Raw genomic sequence first — 20,311 nt, forward strand, 5'->3', positions numbered from 1 at the left:
AAAATCTAACTTACTCTAATATGATAAGGCTTCTTAAAAAGTATTACTGCTTTGGTTTTCCTTCTGAAGAATTTTAATCCCAATACATAGTATGAATCCCACTGTTTTTCCTCTCCTTAAGTCTCAGAGATGTGTGTGTTAGGCTCCTCCTTTGCCATCGAGCATCCTGTTTCTCCTTGAATTTCTCAGGTTTCTGATATTTTGTTAGATGTGTACATTCTAGACTGGCTTTTCTGTGCCTGGAAATACCTACCCATTGTCTTGGTTAAAGTAATTCCTATGATCTGAAGCTCACTACTCAATCTCTTCTTAGTTAACAAAGACACATTTCATGATCTTCTATTTATAACACATTTCATTCAACATTTAATTCAGAACTTTTATTCTCTACCACACTTAAAATTTTATGATAAAAAGATTATTATCACTTAGGTTCTGAAGCTGGTAAACTCAATTGTCAGCTGTCTACTACATGTCATCTTTTCCAGAATATCTTCCTATATTCAAAAGTTTGGTCACTGCCTATATGTTCCCAGAACCTCCTGTGTTTGGCACATCAGAGCATTGACCACGGTGAAATCAAACAGCCTGTTTCTGTTCTCTCTCTTCCTATCTGCACTCACAGTATATTAACACCTAATCTGTAATACTTAGCACAGTTCCTAGGAAGGCACTTGGTAGAAACTTACTGAATGAATTGATAACTCCAGGGAGAACTCATTCATCTTAAATAGAAATAGATTACTTCTAATCCTTTAAAGATTACTCAATGAAAATATTTCTTTTAATACTTTCTCATTTTCATCTCTGAAGGATGAAACTCTGCAGCCTACGGGTTCTGTGCATGCAACCCATCTTAGTCATTTTGTAAATCTCAAATTGACAAAAAAGTTTTCTTTTTTGTAATTTAAACAAATTAGGTTATCTGGTTCCATATAAGCTTCTCTTAATCTTGAAAATAATATTGACTGTACCATTAGTGAACATTATGGACAGTTAAAATCTCTAAGCTTTAGTTTCTTTTGTGAAAAATTTAGATAATAGTGTTGACTTATAAGACATTTATACACTTATACATCATTCACTATGTGCCAGAGACTGACTTAGGTGCTTTACAAATATAAGTCAAATAAATGATTAAATGATATAATGCATGTTAAAACATATTCCTAGTACATAGCAAAAATTTGATGAATGTTGGCTAACAAGAATATTACACTGAAGAATGACTAGACTCAATGGCTCATGCCTGTAATCCTAGCACTTTGGGACACTGAGGCATATGGATCGCTTGAGTCCAGGAGTTCAAGACCAGTCCGGGCAACAAGGTGAAACCCTGTCTCTACGAAAAATACAAAAATTAGCTGGGTGTGGTGGCACATGCCTGTAGTCCCAGCTACTTGGGGGCTGAAGTGGGAGGACTGCTTGAGCCAGGGACAAGACTCCAGCCTGGGTGACAGAGTGAGACCCTGTCTCATTAAAAAAAAAAAAAAGGCCAGGTGCAGTGGCTCCCACCTATAATCCCAACACTTTGAGAAGCCAGGGTGGGTGGATCACTTGAGGTCAGGAGTGGGAGAAACCCTGTCTCTACTAAAAATACAAAAATTAGCTGGGCATGGTGGTGGGCACCTGTAATCCCAGCTACTTGGGAGACTGAGGCAGGAGAATTGCTTGAACTTGGGAAGTGAAGGTTGCAGGGAACCAAGATCACACCACTGCATTCCAGCCTGGGTGACAGAGGGAGACCCTGTCTCAAAAAAAAATAAATAAAAAAAAAAATAAAAAAAAAAAAAAAAAGAAAATGCCTGTAGTCATTCTTTAGAGAAAAGTCCAGGATCCTACAGTACAAAGACAAGATTTTATATTTTCTTTCTCTGGACTTTTGAAAAAGAGTTTAAGTCCCAAAGTTGTAATTTGAAAGGAAATCTTAAACTTTGTGGAGATTTTGTTAAACTTGAACAGTAACATTTGTATTCATTCTTTTATTCCTTTTGAAATATAGATGCTTTGAGCTCAAAGGTTAAAAAAAGAAAAGAAATACAGATGCTGCCTAATTTACTGATTGATGCTAGATATGAGGCATTACTATACAATGATAATGTTCAGATAATTTATTGAATGCTACCTATGTGCCAAGCACTGTGCCCAGTACTGTGTGTGTACTAAGTGGTTTATTTGTAGTTTCTAATATTCACGGGAACTGACAGAATAAATACTCTGCTCATCCTTCATTTGATGAATGATTGAAACTCAAAGGTTGCATAGCTGATAATGAGAAGGCCAGGTCTGAATTCTGGAACTCTGATGTTAGAATTTGTACTCCTCATCAATAGTCAACACTGTCTCCCCAGTAATGAAAAGAATCATTAGATTTAAATTCTAATTAATTTTGCCACAGAGTTTAGCAAAACCTTTATTAGTGAGTCATTTTTTTAGGCAGCACAGGTAAGATGCTGAAAGATAAGAAGTTATAAAAAGAACAAGAGAGAGGACTCAGATCACAGCCCTCCTCTTGGTTTGGAGAAAATTTATTACAAGCATGGAAAAGGGGAAGATTATTTGAGAAAACAAGCATTTTACTTTGAGGCTTCTCTTAGTAATTTTAACAGGAATGTTTTGTTTTAATCGAGCAATTTTATTTTATTTATTTATTTNCTGAAAGATAAGAAGTTATAAAAAGAACAAGAGAGAGGACTCAGATCACAGCCCTCCTCTTGGTTTGGAGAAAATTTATTACAAGCATGGAAAAGGGGGAAGATTATTTGAGAAAACAAGCATTTTTACTTTGAGGCTTCTCTTAGTAATTTTAACAGGAATGTTTTGTTTTAATCGAGCAATTTTTATTTATTTATTTATTTATTTATTTATTTATTTATTTATTTATTTATTTTTACATATAGGAATATCTACTACTGATCAGATTTTCGTGACAATTTAACTTCCCATTCCCCACAGTCCAAGAGGGTTATAAAACCAGATTTAGCCATTACTGCCTTTTAAAAAAATTAAATGATGGGAGTCTTGCTCTGTCACCCGGGCTGGAGTGCAGTAGCATGATCATAGCTCACTGCAACCTCAAACTTCTGGGCTCAAGTGATTCTCCCACCTCAGCCTCCCAAGTAGCTGGGATTACAGGTGCATGCCACCAATTTAAAAAATATTTTTTCTTACAGATGGGAGTCCTGCTATGTTTCCCAGGTTGGTCTCAAATTTCTGGCCTTAATTTCCTGATCCTCCTTCCTTCCCCTGAGTAACTGGGATTACAGGTGTGAGCCATCATACCTGGAGGCCATCACTGTCTTATTGTTCCAACCAAGTGGTAGAACTGGAAAACTATTCTAGTATATTCAATTTGCTGCAGAAATCTACCCTCAAATTACCTGTATCTCACCTATATTAGGAAGAATTTTAATAGAATAGCATTGTGACTATCTTACTTTATATTTTAATGTATTAGAGGCATATAGTATAGGGATTGATTTTATAGACCTAGCTAATTGTTTCCTCTTTTGGTCTCTCTTCCTTTATGCTCCATGCTTCCTCAACTTCTTTTCCTTGACGTTTTTCTGTCTTACTTTGTCTGTTCCAATCTTTTTGCCTTAACATCTTATTGTGAATCAAATATACAAGGAAATCATGTGCCTGATACTATTATCTTGCTTCGAAAGATTATTTGCTACTTTTTCTCTTTAAAACCAGGCAAATTGTTTCTTACAGTGTAAAGGCAGACTTACCTTCTACTCGTTTTTTATGAAGTGGAGGTCGTCCTTTCTTATTCCTTACTGATGAGGTTTTGCTGCTGCTACTTCCACTGTTTACAGACATTCTATCATCTTCACCCCCAGTGACTAATGAATTTCTATAGGAGATGAGTGGAAGCCATACATCTTCCCTCCTTTCCATCATCTGCTCGGTAAGGAATTTCTCTAGGTATGAATGACTAGAAACACAATAGAAACAGCAGTGATTTTCATGGAAGCAGTTCATACATCACTTACTTTTTCTTAATCTGAGGCTCTCTTTCTGCAGCTTCTGAAGAATACCTAAGGACACACATTAAACTATTAACAGTGGTCACCTTTGGAAAGAGAGGGACTGAGAAGTTAAAGTTTTGTTTCACATATTATTGGGATACTTTAAAGCAAGAGAGTGTATTACCTAAGGGTATGTATGTATGTACGGTCTTTCCTATATTTCTTCCTTTGCTTTTAAGCACCAATGTTAAAAAAAAATCAGAATTTTAGCTCAAAATGATTATTGAGTTTTCTCATAAAGTGTTCAAGCCAAAGCAGGATTTCTAAGATGGTGGAGTAAGGAGGCTGGCATGCCCTCTTTCCAGGAAAACAACCTTTTAACTAGTAAAATTTACAAAATACAATAATTTAAAGTCTTTGCCAATTCTCTTAAGGGCATATAGCAAATGGAGAAAAATTTATTCAAGAAAATCTGGCCAGGCGCAGTGGCTCATGCCTGTAATCCCAGCACTCTGGTAGGCTGAGGTGGGTGGATCACTTGAGGTCAGGAGTTTGAGACCAACCTGGCCAACATGGCAAAACCCCGTCCCTACAAAAAAAATTAGCTGGGCATGGTGGCATGCACCTGTAATCCCAGCTACTCAGGATGCTGAGGCAGGAGAACTGCTTGAACCTGGGAGGCGGAGGTTGCAGTGAGCCAAGACCGCCCCACTGCACTCCAGCCTGGGTGACAGTCTGGAGACTCCATCTCAAAAAAAAAAAAAAAAAAAAAAAAAAAAAAAAAAATCTAATACATTTTGGTAAGCACAGCAAAAGTTTGTAGCATTTGATCCACAACCTGTTCCCTTCCCTTGTTTCCTTCTCCCTGCCACTACAACTCTATATTTTAGAAACTCTATGTAGTCCAGACAGGTGGCCAAGAAGATGGGGGTTCCCTCTCTCTCTAGTTCCCAGGCTACCCTGAAAGAAAGAAGCATACCATTTGTATTTCTCATCGCCTCCCAGCCCTGTGTTGTATAAGTTCTATTCTGAACAGCAACCAGGTAAAATGAAGCTCCTTTTATCCCACCTAGCCTCCACCCCTGGGGTAAAATGCTACTCCGGGCACAGCAGGCTGAGAACACTGGGGCCTTGAATGCCCCACCTCAAACTCCCTGTTGAGAGATTCCAAACCTTGGCAAGCTGAGAACCAGGGGCTACCTACCCTCTGCTCTTGATGGAGTGAAAATGAGAGGGTGCTGGTAGTTCTCTGACACTAGCAGCAACAAATGACAGAGCAAAGCACCCGGAAGTTCAACAGAGAAAACCAGAGAAAGAGACAGCCAAGAAGAACCTTCCTGGTGTCATAGTCTATCCTGGGAGGTGGATTTGTTAACTGACTGACTGTTGTAATCATTTTACAACCTATATGTATATCAAGACATCATATATACACCTTAAATCTATATTATTTTTTAAAGGATTTCCCCCCCCCCCCCTTTTTTTTAAACTAAAAAACAAGTGATTCTTCATTTCGGTAGCTCCCTTCGATTCATTTGAACATAGCCTACCAAATCCTCCACTGTGCTTATGTTTTTTTTTCATCACAGCACTGCAAGAATGTTTTATCACCAATCTTTGGTGGTTACTAATAGGTTGCTGAGCTAACCTGGCATTTCATATGTTTCTTCTTATATGGAAGAAGGACGACATTTTATTGTTATTGATCTGCTTAAGTAATTGCTGTGCTTAACGTTTCTTTTGTTTATAGGTTTCAAATTTTGTGAGTTCATCTGTTTATCCATTAAGCATATTTGGAACAGGTTTAAAAAATAAAATAAAAAATGAAAGTCCTGGGAGTTGGGAAAGCTATGCACATATCCTACGCTGCCTTCACTCATGGGCAAACAAGGGAAGGGAATGAGGCAGACTTGAAACATTCCCCAAGCCACATACAGATCTATCGACATAGGGAGGAAGCTTCACTGGCAAAAGTGGTTTAAATACAACCTCTCACCAAACACTGGCTGAACAAACAGCTATTCTTACACCCAGGAGCAACTCCTAGGAGGCCAGGCTTTAAAATGATATAATATGCTTCTCTGGTCGTCTGAAGACTGTGCACAGCCAAGGCTGCCTTTCTCAGGAACAATCAGAGAGGTATCTTCCAAGCAGCTAGTCCCTGGCCTAAAATGTGGGTCAAAAAAGTAAATGCCCTGAATTATGAAAGCAGCCTGCAAGCGATACACATATCCAACAGTAAAGGGTAAACCTAACTGGCTAAGGGGCTTAAGCACCTTTGATCAGTAAGTGGCTTATGCTAACCCAAGGGTGACCTCCTCAGCAGCCAAGACAAATGATAAAAACAAAGGAAAAAAGATCTAAGCAAAGACATCAGAGGTTGCACAAGGCAGAGAAAACAGATTTCAGAGTTTGTTCATCCAAGTAACTAAACAAGTAAATGACCAACGAAAAAATAGTATCAACCTCTAGGGGGCAGATAATTAGTAAAGAGTAGCTATATTATTATTTCACAATATATCATTTTTGCAACATTTGTTATTTTTATTATTTATTTTCTTGAGATAAGGTCTCACTCTGTCACCCAGGTTGGAGTGCAGTGGCACAACCTTGGCTCACTGCAACCTCCGCCTCTCAGGCTCCAGCCATCTTCCCACCTCAGCCTCCCAAGGAGCTGGGACTACAGGCATGCATCACCATGCCCAGCTAATTTTTGTATTTGTAGAGAAAGGGTTGTGCCATGTTGCCCAGGCTGGTCTTGAACTTGTGAGTTCAAGTGATCAGTCCGCCTCGGCCTCCCAAAGTGCTGGGATTACAGGTGTGAGCCACAGCGTCTGGCCAAATGTCCAGTTTTTAAGAAAAAATTATGAGACATACAAAGAAACAGGAAAATGTGATGGATACATTGATGAAAGAACAAGCAACAGCACCTTGGCCCACAAAGATTTCAAAGCAATGATTATAAATAAAGTCCCCAACTTAACAATGGTTTGATTACAATTTTTTAACTTTATGATAGTGTTTTTAGCTGTGTACTTTAATGGTGAGTACCCATGCAATCATTCTGTTTTATACTTTCAGTATAGTATTCAATAAATTTCATAGTATATTTGACATTTCATTATAAAACAGGCTTTGTGTTAGATGATATTATCAAACTATAGGCTAATGTTAAGTATTCTGCATGTTAAAGGTAGGCTATATTATTCTGTGATGTTTGGTAGATTAGTTGTATTAAATGCATTTTTGACTTACAATATTTTAAACTTATGAGGGATTTATTAGGATGTAACCCCATCTTAAATCCAGGAGCATCTGTATGTTCGAAGAACTAAAGAAAATCTACTTAAAAGTCGGTATGGGCCGGGCGCGGTGGCTCAAGCCTGTAATCCCAGCACTTTGGGAGGCCGAGTTGGGCGGATCACGAGGTCAGGAGATCGAGATCATCCTGGCTAACCCAGTGAAACCCCAACTCTACTAAAAAATACAAAAAACTAGCCAGGCGAGGTGGCGGATGACTGTAGTCCCAGCTACTCGGGAGGCTGAGGCAGGAGAATGGCGTAAACCCGGGAGGCGGAGCTTGCAGTGAGCTGAGATCTGGCCACTGCACTCCAGTCCGGGCGACAGAGCGAGACTCCGCCTCAAAAAAAAAAAAAAAAAAAAAAAAAAAAAGTCGGTATGATGACAATATCTCTCAGGAAATAAAGAATATGAATTAAAAAAAAAGAACCAAATGGAAATTCTGCAGTTGAAAGTATAATCGAAATTAAAAATGTACTACAGTGGCTTGACAGTAGATCTGAGCTGACAAAGGCAAGAAACACCACATTTGATGATATATCAAGAGGTTATGCCATCTGAAGAAGAGAGAGAAAAAAGAATAAACAAAAATGAACAGAGCCTGAGAGAAGTATGGGATACCATTAAATATACGGACATATGTGTAATGGGAGTAACCAAGATAGCAGACGAAAAGCAGAAAATTTAGGAGAAATAATGGCTAAAAACTTGCCCAGTTTGATGAAAAACTAATTTTATACATCCAAAAGTTCAATGAACTCCAAACAGGATAAATGCAAAGAGATTCACACATGGATTCATCATAGGAAAAATGCTGAAAGCCAAGGATAAAAAGAAAATCATGAAAGTAGTAAAAGAAAAGTAATTCACTACATACAAAGAAAATCCAATAAAATTAATGATTAATTCTTATCACCTGGCTCACAATGGAGGCCAGAAGGCAGTGGGATGACATGGTCAAAGTGTTGAAAGTAAAAAAACTATCAAACGAGAATCTTACATCGCTTACTGTAACCTCAATCTCCTGGACTCAAGCAATCTTCCCGCTTCAGCCTCCCAAAATGCTAGGTTTACAGGCATGAGCCACCCCTGAGAGAATTTGTTGCTATCAGACCTGCCTACTAAAGGAAGTTAGTCAAGCTGAAAGCAAATGTCATCACAGGGTAATTTGAATTTACATGAAAAAACAAAGAGTGCCAGTAAAGGTAATTTGTAGGTAGGTATAAAAGTATAATTACAAATTTTGTATCCCTTTTCTCTTAACTGATTTAAAAAGCAAATATATAAAACAATATGTATATTACTGTATTGTTGGGTCAATAACATAGAAATGTAATATATTTGACAATAAGCACAAAAGTGAGTGAAAGAGAAGCTGTATTTGAATATAGGAATGATACTAGATGGCAATTCGAATCCACAGGAAGAAATGAAGAAAACCAGAAAAATGGTAAATAGGCAGATTAATATAACAAACTCTATAAACACATACTTGCTTTCCTTTCTTTTCTCAGTTTCTATAAAAGATTATCTAATGTATAATTATAACAGTTTATTATTGGGGTTCTAATATATATAGATGGACCATGTATAACAAGAATAGCCAAAAAAGGAGGAAGGAAATAGATTTATATAGAATTAAAGGTTCTGTATTTCCTTAGAATAAACCGGGATAGACCTTAGGTAAATTCTGTTTTATTGAGGTGGAATCTCACTGTATCATCCAGGGTGGAGTGCAGTGGCACGATATTGACTTACTGCAACCTCTGCCCCCTGAGGTTCAAGCAATTCTCCCACCTTAGCCTCCCAAGTAACTCGGATTAAAGGCATGTGCCAACATGCCCGGCTAATTTTTGTATTGTTAGTAGAGACAGGGTTTCACCATGTTGGCCAGGTTGGTCTTGAATTCTTGACCTCAAGTGATCTGCCCACCTCAGCCTCCCAAAGTGCTGGGATTACAGGCGTGAGCCACTGCACCCGGCCAGTAAATTTTGATAAGATGTATATTGTAAGGCCTGGTAAGACCACCAGGAACATAACTAAAAAAATACAATTAAAGATTAATTAAAGGAATTAGTATGATACACTAGAAAATATACATTTAATATAAAAGAAGGCAGTAAAGGAGAACCAAACCCCTACCCCAAAATCAAAACAGAAACCAAAACCCCAGGAGACATACATAAAAAACAAAAGTATAATAGTAGAGAATGTCAGGTTGAATTTAAAAACACATGATTCAATTTGCTGTCTACATGAAACACACTTTAGATTAAAAGCTACAAAGGCAGAAAGTGAAAGGATGGGAAAAAAAAGGTATACCATGCAAAACAGTAGTCAAAATAAAGCTGGAGTGGTTATAGTAATATGACACAAAAATGTCTTAGAGACAGAGAATGACACTTTAGAATAAGACTCAATTGGTCAGGAAGACATAACAATTAAAAATGTATATACAGGCCAGGCGTGGTGGCTCACACCTGTAATCCCAGCACTTTGGAGGCCGAGGTGGGCAGATCACTTGAGGTCAAGAGTTCAAGACCAGCCTGGCCAACATGGTGAAACCCCATCTCTACTAAAAATACAAAATTAGCCAGGTGTGGTGGTACGCGCCTATAGTCCCAGCTACCCAGGAGGCTGAGGCAGGAGAATCACCGGAACCCAGGAGGTGGAGATTGCAGTGAGCCAAGACTGAGCCATTGCACTCCAGCCTGGGCATCAGAGTGAGACTCCGTCTTAAAAAAAAAAAAAAGGATATATACTCAACAAGAGAGCCCGAAAATATATGAAGCAAAAACTGACAGAACTGAAGGGACAAATAGAAAATTCAACAGTAATATTTGGAGACTTCAATATCCCACTTTCAAAAATGAATAGGACAACTAAGCAAAAGATTAACAGGAACATTGAAGACCTGAAAAGCACTATAAACAAAACTATAAGCTAATTAGATGGAACACATATCTACAGAACAAAACTCCAACCAAAACAGAAGGGTAACACATTTTCTCAAGTGATATATGGAACAGTCTCTAAGACCATATGTTGGTCCATAAAACAAGTCTCAATAAATTTAAAAGGATTAAAATAATACAATGCATGTCTCTGACCACAATGAAGTGAAGAAACCAGTAACAGAAAAAAAATCTGGAAATATAGAAATACATAAAAATTAAACAAAATACTCCTGAATAACCAATAGGTTAAAGAAGAAATAAGTGAAAAGAGAAAATACTTTGAGATGGAAATGAAACATATCAAAACTTACAAGATGCAGCTAAGGTAATGTTCAGAGGAAAATGTATAGCTGTAAATGTCTGTATTGAAAATGTTTTCAAACCACTCCCTCTAATATTCAACACCTGTCTCTGTCTATCACATTACCCCATTTCAGTGCCTGAAACTCTCCTGTTTGTCTGCCTTTTTTTTTTTTAAGAGACAGTCTCACTATCTTGCCCAGGCTGCTCTCAAACTTTTGCCCTCAAACAATCCTCCCACCTCAGGTCCGAAATAGCTGGGATTCCAGGTGGGAACCACTGAGCCCGGCCAATCTGCCCGTTTATGCTCTGCCCCCCTGCATTAGAGCATAAGCTTTACAACAGGAGCTGACCATACTAGGCGCTTAATATTTTCTGATCAACATGACATCAACATCTTTACTTAGAACTATCACTTATATTCATATAAATATTAACTGTCTCTCCAAAATTCTATTTATTTAGAATCTTGTTATTTTTTAAAAAATCAATTGACTGAGACAGGCTCCCCAGACTGTCGCCCAGGCTGGAATGCAGTGGCATAATCATAGCTCATTGCAGCCTCAAACTCCTGGGTTCAAGTGATTCCCCCATCTCAGCCTCCCAAGTAGCTGGGACTACAGGTACATACCACACCTGGCTAATTTTAAAATTTTTTATAGAGATGGGATCTTGCTACGTTGCCAGCACTGGTCTTGAATTCCTGGACTCAAGCAATCCTCCTGCTTCAGCCTCCTTACAGGCGTGAATCACTGCACGCAGCTAGAATATTATAAAGCACTCTCTGTCTTATCAGTTTATAAAATTTAGGATTCATTATAGTATTATCCTCTAAAAAAAATTTTTTTAAAATTTTTTATTGAGACAGAGTCTTGCTCTATTGCCCAGGCTGGAGTGGAGTGGCACGACCGCAGCTCACTGCAACCTCTGCTGCTTGGGTTCAAGCGGTTCTTGCGCATCAGCCTCCTGAGTAGTTGGGACTACAGGTGCGCGCCACCATGCCTAGCTAATGTTTTTTGTATTTTTAATAGAGATGGGGTTTTCCCATGTTGGCCAGGCTAGTCTTGAACTCCTGACCTCAGGTGATCCTCCTGCCTCAGCCTCCCAAAGTGCTGGGATTACAGGTGTGAGCCACTGTGCCCAGCCTAGAAAAGTTTTCTGGTTTGGTTTTAAATAAAACTTACCCAATCAAGATTTTCTTTTGAAATTACATATATATTTCTTTAAACTGTTATCAATAATCAAAAAAAGCAAATATGAAAAAAATCAGTCTTTTGAAACAAGTCAAATAGAATATAAAACTAAAATGAAATTAATATAAAAGGAAAGAAGGAAGTTACACAATGGCTAAGCCAATGTTCATACATCTTTGACTGCATAAGAAATAATTTCCACCTGCTTAATTTCATGTTGTAGATTCTAGGGTACTAAAAGATAAGCAGTGAAATTACTACTATATAAATGCTTAAAGGAAAACTATAATCCTTAAACTATCAGAGCCTAAATTGTCAAGAGTAAAGATATCCAAATGATTAAAAATTTTTCAAAAAATAAACATTTACAACAGTGTTATCATAAAAAACCACTTCTCTTGTAATGTGCAACTTACACCGTCTTTTTGTCCTGTCGAAGAAGTTTAGAAGAAAATTCACTTAGTACTTCAAGAAAAGCCAGATTAGGAGGTGGATACTCTTGTCCTTTCTGATTTTGGTATTTAAATGCAAATTCTATGCCATCCCTGAAGTAAAAGAAAATATCAACTTATTTTTCCAGATAGTGTAGTTCTCTCAATTGGTTAACATTACACAAATATTTGTGAAGGTAGTAAAATCATCACAAAAAGTAGTAAAATCTGATAAATTCAAATAAACTAATGTGAATACATAGGACATATTTGTGTATATTTATAGTACAAAACTGTAAGGTGGGAAAAACATACAAAAAATAGCTACAGAGCAACAAAGCTAAATTCCTATGTGTATTTTTTTTTTTTTTTTTTTGAGACAAGGTCTTACTGTGTTGCCCAGGTTGGAGTGCAGTGGTGCTATCACGGCTCACTGCCTTGACTTCCTGGGCTCAGGTGGTTCTCCCACCTCAGCCTCCCGAGTAGCTGGGACTGCACGTGTGTGCCACCACACCTGGGTAATTTTTGCATTTTTTGTAGAGATGGGGTTTCGCCATGTTGCCCAGACTGGTCTCAAACTCCTGGGCTCAAGCAATTGGCCTCCCTTGGCCTCCCAAAGTGCTGGGATTACAGGCGTGAGCTACCGGCGCCCGGCCCCCTATGTGTAGTTTTTAGAGGTAACAAGATACCCTGGAAACAGAATTATTAATAGATTGCCGGAATATTTGCTTCTTGGAGCTGGTAATGGTACCAAGCTGTATGCGTTTACTAAAGGTTTTCTGTTACTTCTGTTTTCACAATAATGAACCCCGAACCAGTTTTGTATGGTCTTAACAAATAATTCTATAATTATTTTTTCAGAGACAGGGTCTCACTCTGTTTTCCAGGCTGGAGGGCAGTGGTACAATCATAGCTCACTATAACCTCAAACTCCCAGTCTCAAGTGATCCTCCTGGCTCAGCTTACCAAGTAGCTAGGACTGCAGGCACATGCCACTATGCCTGGCTCTTTTTTATTTTTTGTAGGAGACAGGGTCTTACTCTATTGCCCAGGCTAGTCTCGAACTCCAGGCCCCAAATGATCCTCCTGCTTTGGGCTCCCAAAGCATTGGGATTACAGGTGTGAACCACCACACCCAGCCTGTATAGTCTCTCAAACCCACTGTTTTCTTACTGACAGACCAGACAATAATATATTAGTAAATTTTGCTTTCTATATTTTGTAAGATGAACAAATGGGTGGTTTAAGTTGTTTCAAATTAAAAACGTCCTCCCAGTTTAGAATCTCTAAACTAGATAATCTCTAAAGTTCTTGTAACTTAAAATTCTATCAATTGTCACTTTAAAAATGGGTCAAATAACAGTTATTTCATTAAAATTGAAGTAAACCAGATTCTGTATAACAAAGTGTTTATCTCACTCACTTGTGAAGTGTGGCAACTGCTTCTCGTGTCTTAATCTGGTCCAATCCAAATGTAAGGGCAAAGCGACGTGCCAGTTCTTTAATGCCACTGACATGGGCAGATGTCCTATCTAGGTTGGGACCTTGCTCTTGAACAAGTTCATTAAATAACTGGTAGAAAGAAAAAAAGAGGAAAAAACCTATAGCTCAGAATTTTAAAAATTTTATTTATTTTCAGAATGGGTAATTAAAAAATATGTAAAAGGTATAAGGTGAAAGGTTTCTCTCCTTGCATTGAACTTTAGCTACTCTGTTCCCTTTCTACAAATTGTCTATTATTAATAGCTTGAGTTAATTTTCATGCTAGTGGTGTGATTAAATGCAGACAGAAATTTGTTTCTAATAATAATTTAAAAAATACATTCTTTTTTAATTGAGAGAGCCTCGCTCTGTCACGGAGGCTGGAGTGCAGTGGTGCAATCTCAGTTCACTGCAACCTCCGCCTCCCGGGTTCAAGCGATTCTCATGCCTCAGCCTCCCGAGTAGCTGGGATAATTAGGTGTGTACCACCATGCCCATCTAACTTTTCGCATTTTTAGTAGAGATCTTGGCCAGGCTGGTCTCAAACTCCTGTCCTCAAGTGATCTGCCTGCCCTGGCCTCCCAAAGTACTGGGATTACAGGCGTGAGCCACCCCACCTGGCCAAAAGAACGTATTTTGAGATGGGAAAAAGAAATGTATTTATAGAAGTACACTATATATTTATAAACATCTATTCTTTTGTTATTGTTTTACAGGAATGACAATATATGACACACAGGGTTAAGAGGTTTTTTTTTCACTTATTATATTTCAAACAAGAACATTATATAAAAGAAGACCATTGGCATACATGGGGCTATGATTTTTCCCACACAGTAACAAAATACACCAAAAAGTTCTTAAGCTGGGTGGAGTTTTATAAATTGCATATCTGTTAGCTATTTTCTGTGAAAATAACAACAAAAACAGAACCCTGGAGGTAATATACAAGCAATCGTTATTCCACAAATCTAAAAACTTAATTGCATCTGTAGACATCTACCTTTCCTCCTGTTATGAAGGGTGAACTGTCCAGACTTTCATCTAAAGCCACTCCCTCCTATGTATTAGACAAGAAGGCAGTATATAAGGTTTCACCTGCTCAATAGTTTTGTTCTTATGTTTACGGCTCTCTCCTGCCTCCTAAACTATTCCTTCTGTACTAGATGCATACATCTTAAAAATACTCTTAACTTCTTGACCCCATTTCCTCTGCCAGCTACTAACCCATTTCTCTGATTCCCTCTATAGCAAAGATCCTGAAGAATATTGTTGACATTTCTTTTCTTCAGTTTCTCACCTCCCAATCTCTCAATTCTAATCACACTTGATTTACTGAAATAGCTCCTGGGTGCTAATATGTTCTGCACCTTTTTAGTTTTCTTCAGCAATAGACTGGCCTGAACTATTTGCTGTGTCATTACTGAAGGAATAGTTCTTCCAGGGACTTCAAATTTATTCACAGATAATTGTTTATAAATTTTTTTATTTTTTATTTTATTTTATTTTATTTTTGAGGAGTCTCGCTCTGTCACCCAGGCTGGAGTGCAGTGGCGTGATTTCGGCTCACTGCAAGCTCCACCTCCACGGTTCATGCCATTCTCCTGCCTCAGCCTCCTGAGTAGCTGGGATGACAGGCACCAACCACTACGTCCAGCTAATTTTTTGTATTTTTAGTAGAGATGGGGTTTCACCGTGTTAGCCAGGATGGTTTTTAGTAGAGACAGGGTTTCACCGTGTTAGCCAGGATGGTCTCGATCTCCTGATCTTGTGATCCGCCCACCTCGGCCTCCCAAAGTGCTGGCATTACAGGCTGTTTATAAATTCTTAAACTTTAAAATGTTTTCACATATTGGTATATACAATAGCTTTAAACTTTAAAACTTAAAGTATACATTTAAAGTGAATACAAAGAATACATTTTGTGAAAAATTCAAAGAATATCAAAGTAAAAGTTACTTCTCTCTTCTACCTAATACCATTATTCTCTCCAAAGGTAACTGGTGTTTAAAGTCTGAAAGTTTTCTAGATCAGTATAGATATATTACATTTACAGCTAAAGTTTTATTTTACATAAATAGTAGCATACTGCATTTGTCCTGAAACTTGTTATTTTTCACTCAATATTTTGTCTTAAAAATCCTTTACCTATCTCAGTTTATTTCCAGTTTGTTACTATTATAGAGACTGCTGCAATAAAACATCTTTTACATATATTTATTGGTACACACCTGTGCATATCCATGTACATACCTAGAAGCAAAATTACTGGTTTAAAGGGAATATATATCTTCAATTTTGGAATATACTACAAAACTGTCTTCTAAGAAGGCAGTTTTCAAAAGGGGTCTTTTCCTCTATATCTTTATCAATCATTTTAATTCATGCCAATCTGTTGAGCAATAAGTATCCATTTTAATTTGTATTTCATTAATAATAATTATTAGAAATAGGGTCTCACTCTGTCACCTAGGCTGGAATGCAGTGGTGCAATCATAACTCACTGCAGCTTTGACCTCCCAGGCTCAAGCCATCCTCTCACTTTACCCTCCCGAGTAGCTGGGACTACAGGGTGCGTGCCAACACATCTGGCTATTTTGTTTTAGTTTTAGATACGGGGTCTTGCCATGTTGCCTAGGCTGGTCTTGAATTCAGGGGCTCAAGCGATTCGCCTGCCTTGGCTTCCCAAAGTGCTGGAATTACATGTGTGGGCCAATGTGCTTGGCTTTTATTAATTATTAATTATTTATGTTATATATAATTAATGCCTCTTTCCTCTTTTTCTTTGAGACACAGTTTCACTTCTGTTGCCCAGGCTGGAGTGCCACGGCATGATCTCGGTTCACTGCAACCTCCGCCTCCTGGGTTCAAATGATTCTTCTGCCTCAGCCTCCCGAGTAGCTGAGATTACAGGCACCCACCACAACGCTCAGCTAATTTTTTGTATTTTTAGTAGAGACGGGGTTTCACCATGTTGGCCAGGCTGGTCTTGAACTCCTGACCTCAGGTGATCTACCCGCCTCGGCCTCCCAAAGTGCTGGGATTACAGGTGTGAGACACTGCGCCAGCCTAATGCTTCTTTTCATGTTTACTGGTTTGTAAGATTCTTCCTTGGAAAAGTGCCTTTTTCATATCCCTTGCTCAGTTTTCTATGGGATTTATTTATCTTTCTTACTGATCTGTAGGATTTGCTATGTAAGACTGAAAATATTTCCCCCATCTGTCATTTTTATTTTTTTAACTTTGCTCAAAGTGCAGATTGATGTATACATCTATTTAATCTATATAAATTTATACAGATTGGCTGGGGCAAGGTGGCTTATGTCTATAATCCCAGCACTTTGGGAGGCCAAGGCAGGTGGATCACTTGAGGCCAAGGAGTTTGAGATCAGCCTGGCCAACATGGCGAAACACATCTCTACACAAAAAAAAAAGAAAAAAAAAAGAAGAAGAACAATCATCAATTTTTAACTTTGCTGAACTTCTTTAGAAAGAGGATTTAAAAAATATCCTCTTATTTTCTCATAAACCCTTACTTTTGGCCTTTTATATATAAACCATCTAGTAGTTATTGTGGATACACATTAGGTAGGACCATAAACACCTATTTTTCCAAATACACAGTCAGCTGACCCATCACCATTTATTGAATAGTCCCAATCCTTTTGCCACTGATATGAGACTTTTATCATAAACTACATACAGACATATATATATATATTATGTATTTATAAATATGCACATATCACATATATATATCCACCAGGCCTCCTGAAATAATTTTAAATTACTAAGCATTTATTAGAAATCTTATTTACGCAATATGAAAACATTTTATCTCCTGCTACCCTTCCTCATGAAATACTTTTATATTTTCTTCTTAAATTATTACTTTTTAAATTTCCAATTTCACATTTCATCTAGTCCAAGAATAAATCACCTTAGGATTACATCTTTTGAAATATGAACTCTAGGATTTTCTTCCAAAAGAAAAGACACCTAACCTATGTCTTTGCACCAGAAAATATCCACCATAATGCACTGACAAAACTATATAAAATGACCTAGTTTAAATGAGACAAGATACCTAGCAAATATTAAGCACAGAGAAGTGCAATTAATGTTATTTCTATTATTTGTCTCCCTCTCTCCAAATTTCTTACCTGTTGCAAACTGAGAATGAGAGTCTTGGCACACTGAATTTTATCAATCTGCCTGGTTTTACTCAGTGTTTCCTTAATAATATCACCATAGTCATTGTAATACTGTGAGGGAAAAAAAGAAAACATAGCTTTAAAATTATTGAAATTTCATGACATAAAGAATAGGTTGGTATCATCTCCTTTGAAAATGAAAAAAAAAAAAAAAAAAGAACAGGTTGGTGAAAGAAAGGAAAGGTAAATAAACAAGTGTTTAATTTCTTCATCTTAAACATAATAGGAGTTAAATAACTATCTAAAGTTAAAGGAATGCACATTTGATGTTTAAGATTATGAACTAATATTAGTAAAACCAAAAAAGCTGGGAATTCCAGGAAGAGAGGTGGTGAGAAAAATTCCTCATTCTTGTTTTTTCATGTTTGATACAGGGTCTCACTCTGTTACCTTACCCAAGCTGGAGTGCAGTGGTGTGATTGTAGCTCACTGAAGCCTTCAACTCTGGGCTCTGGTGATCCTCCCACCTCAGCCTCCTAAATAGCTGGGACCACAGGCGTGTGCCACCACGCCTGGCTAATTTAAAAAAAAAAAAAATTTTTTTTGTAGAGATGGGGTTTTTGCCATGTTGCCCAGGTTGGTCTTGAACTCCTGACCTCAAGTGAGCTACCCACCTCAGCCTCCCAAAATGCTGGGTTTACAGGCGTGAGCCACTGCACCTCGCCTTGTCCATTCTTGTTTTTGTTTTTATTTGCTTTTGAGATGAAGTCTCACTCTGTTGCCCAGGCTGGAGTGCAATGGCATGACTCGGCTCACTGCAACCTCTGCCTCCTCGGTTCAAGCGATTCTCCCACCTCAGCCTCCCAAGTAGATGGGACAGCAGGTGTGTGCCACCACGCTTGGGTAATTTTTATATTTTCAGTAGAGATGGGGTTTCACCATGTTGGCCAGGTTGGTCTTGAACTCCTGACCTCAAGTGATCCACCAGCCTCATCCTCCCAAAGAGCTGGGATTACAGGTGTGAGCCACTGTGCCCAGACCCATTCTTTAAAACATGATTGAACAGACAACATCTAAAAGGTACAGATCAAGAAACAGAACTTTGGTAGAAGTCTCCTGAAGAACTAAAACCAAAACAATTAAAACTGCTTACTTCCGGGGGGTGGGCCTAAACAGGGGGAAGTGGGGATTAGGGTAACAGACTTAACTCTTCATTTAATACTTTGTGTACTATCTCATCCCCCAAACCCCTATCAACATGTCTATATTTTACTATCGAAATATAAAAAAGTAAAACACAGACATTTTCAGCAGTGACTGGGAAAAGTTATAATTCAGTTTTTTGACACAAGATTTAAAGAATTTTTTCTGTGAGTAAATAATCAAAAGGTTTCACTTAAAACCATTAAATCTGGATATTGTTTCCAAGCTAAAGTCTACAGCCTATGTGAAGAAGTGATTAATAACAGTTTGGCAATTAGATTTTCAAAATCTCAAAAACATAGGTATGTTTCCACGATGTGAAATGCTAAAAGGTGAACAGCTCAAAAGAATCATCCTTGTAGTGCAAAGAAGAATTATCTCAATGAAGAAAAAAAGAGAAATATCAAAATACTAAAGTACTGGAGCACGCAGATTTCTTTTAAGTTCAGATTGAACTAATTATGTACAAAAGTTGGAGGAAAAGCCACATAGCCATATATCAGAAGAGCAAATAGCTATTACAATACTCACAAAAAGGTTAGAGCCTATAATGAACAGAAGTGTCCCTGAAATGTTAAGGATGATAAAATTCTGAATAAGACTTGCTTCTTGGGTTAAGGATGATAAAATTCTGAATAAGACTCGCTTCTTGGAACCAATGAACTATTGTTAAAGGATTACCAGGAAAAACCAGAACTCAACACATGTTATGCCTCTTTATTTCCTGCTAAAGAGAAAACTATATAAAAAGGGTAGGATAAACACTTATAAAATGGAACTAACATCCAGGTTTAGTGAAGAGATAATGAAAGCATCAAGTTGTTCCGAACTGAATTAGTTTCCTAGGCCAGATGAATTGTGTCTTAACAAAACTTGTGGAGATTATGGAAACTTTCTGCTCTTTAAGAAATGGTGAAGAATAGGAAAGATGCTAGAGGACAGAGAAAGATAATCATAGTTCTGATTTTCCAAAGGGAAAGGTTATATGGAAAATTAACCCCTCCTCCACAAATGCCTGGGATCCACCCTAGATATTTCTTATTAGGTTGAGTGGGACCCAGGAACATGCAATTTGCAATAATGTTCCAGGTGACCGATGGAAAATCAGGATGAGGAATAACTATTCTGAACAATACCATCAGTGAGCTTGATGCTGAGCCTAAGATTACAGAATACATTATTAAATGTAATGCCTGCAAATATGTGGAAAGGAAATGGTCATTAGAAGCAAGCAGAAGTTTACTAACAGATCATGACATTTTCTTTTAGAAAGGTTCAACAAGCAAATATCACAGTCTATTTGGATATCAATAATTA

The 20,311-nt window shown here is 37.8% G+C and overlaps 1 protein-coding gene across 3 annotated transcripts in view; it reads right to left on the reverse strand.

Annotated features, from left to right (window-relative positions):
• The window catches only part of STAG1 (STAG1 cohesin complex component), a 418,116-nt gene that overhangs the window by 7,357 nt on the left and 390,448 nt on the right, over nucleotides 1-20,311 (reverse strand). For all 3 annotated transcript variants that reach the window (XM_017874840.1, XM_017874839.1, XM_017874841.1), the window contains 4 exons: nucleotides 17,801-17,902; nucleotides 13,579-13,727; nucleotides 12,141-12,269; nucleotides 3,735-3,940 (listed from right to left, as the gene is read on the reverse strand). In XM_017874840.1, the coding sequence (XP_017730329.1) occupies nucleotides 3,735-3,940; nucleotides 12,141-12,269; nucleotides 13,579-13,727; nucleotides 17,801-17,902 (586 nt within the window). The remainder of the gene's footprint in view (nucleotides 1-3,734; nucleotides 3,941-12,140; nucleotides 12,270-13,578; nucleotides 13,728-17,800; nucleotides 17,903-20,311) is intronic.

Source organism: Rhinopithecus bieti, unplaced genomic scaffold (assembly GCF_001698545.2).
Source record: "Rhinopithecus bieti isolate Rb0 unplaced genomic scaffold, ASM169854v2 scaffold_9203, whole genome shotgun sequence".
In the NCBI taxonomy this organism is placed as follows: Eukaryota; Metazoa; Chordata; class Mammalia; order Primates; family Cercopithecidae; genus Rhinopithecus; species Rhinopithecus bieti.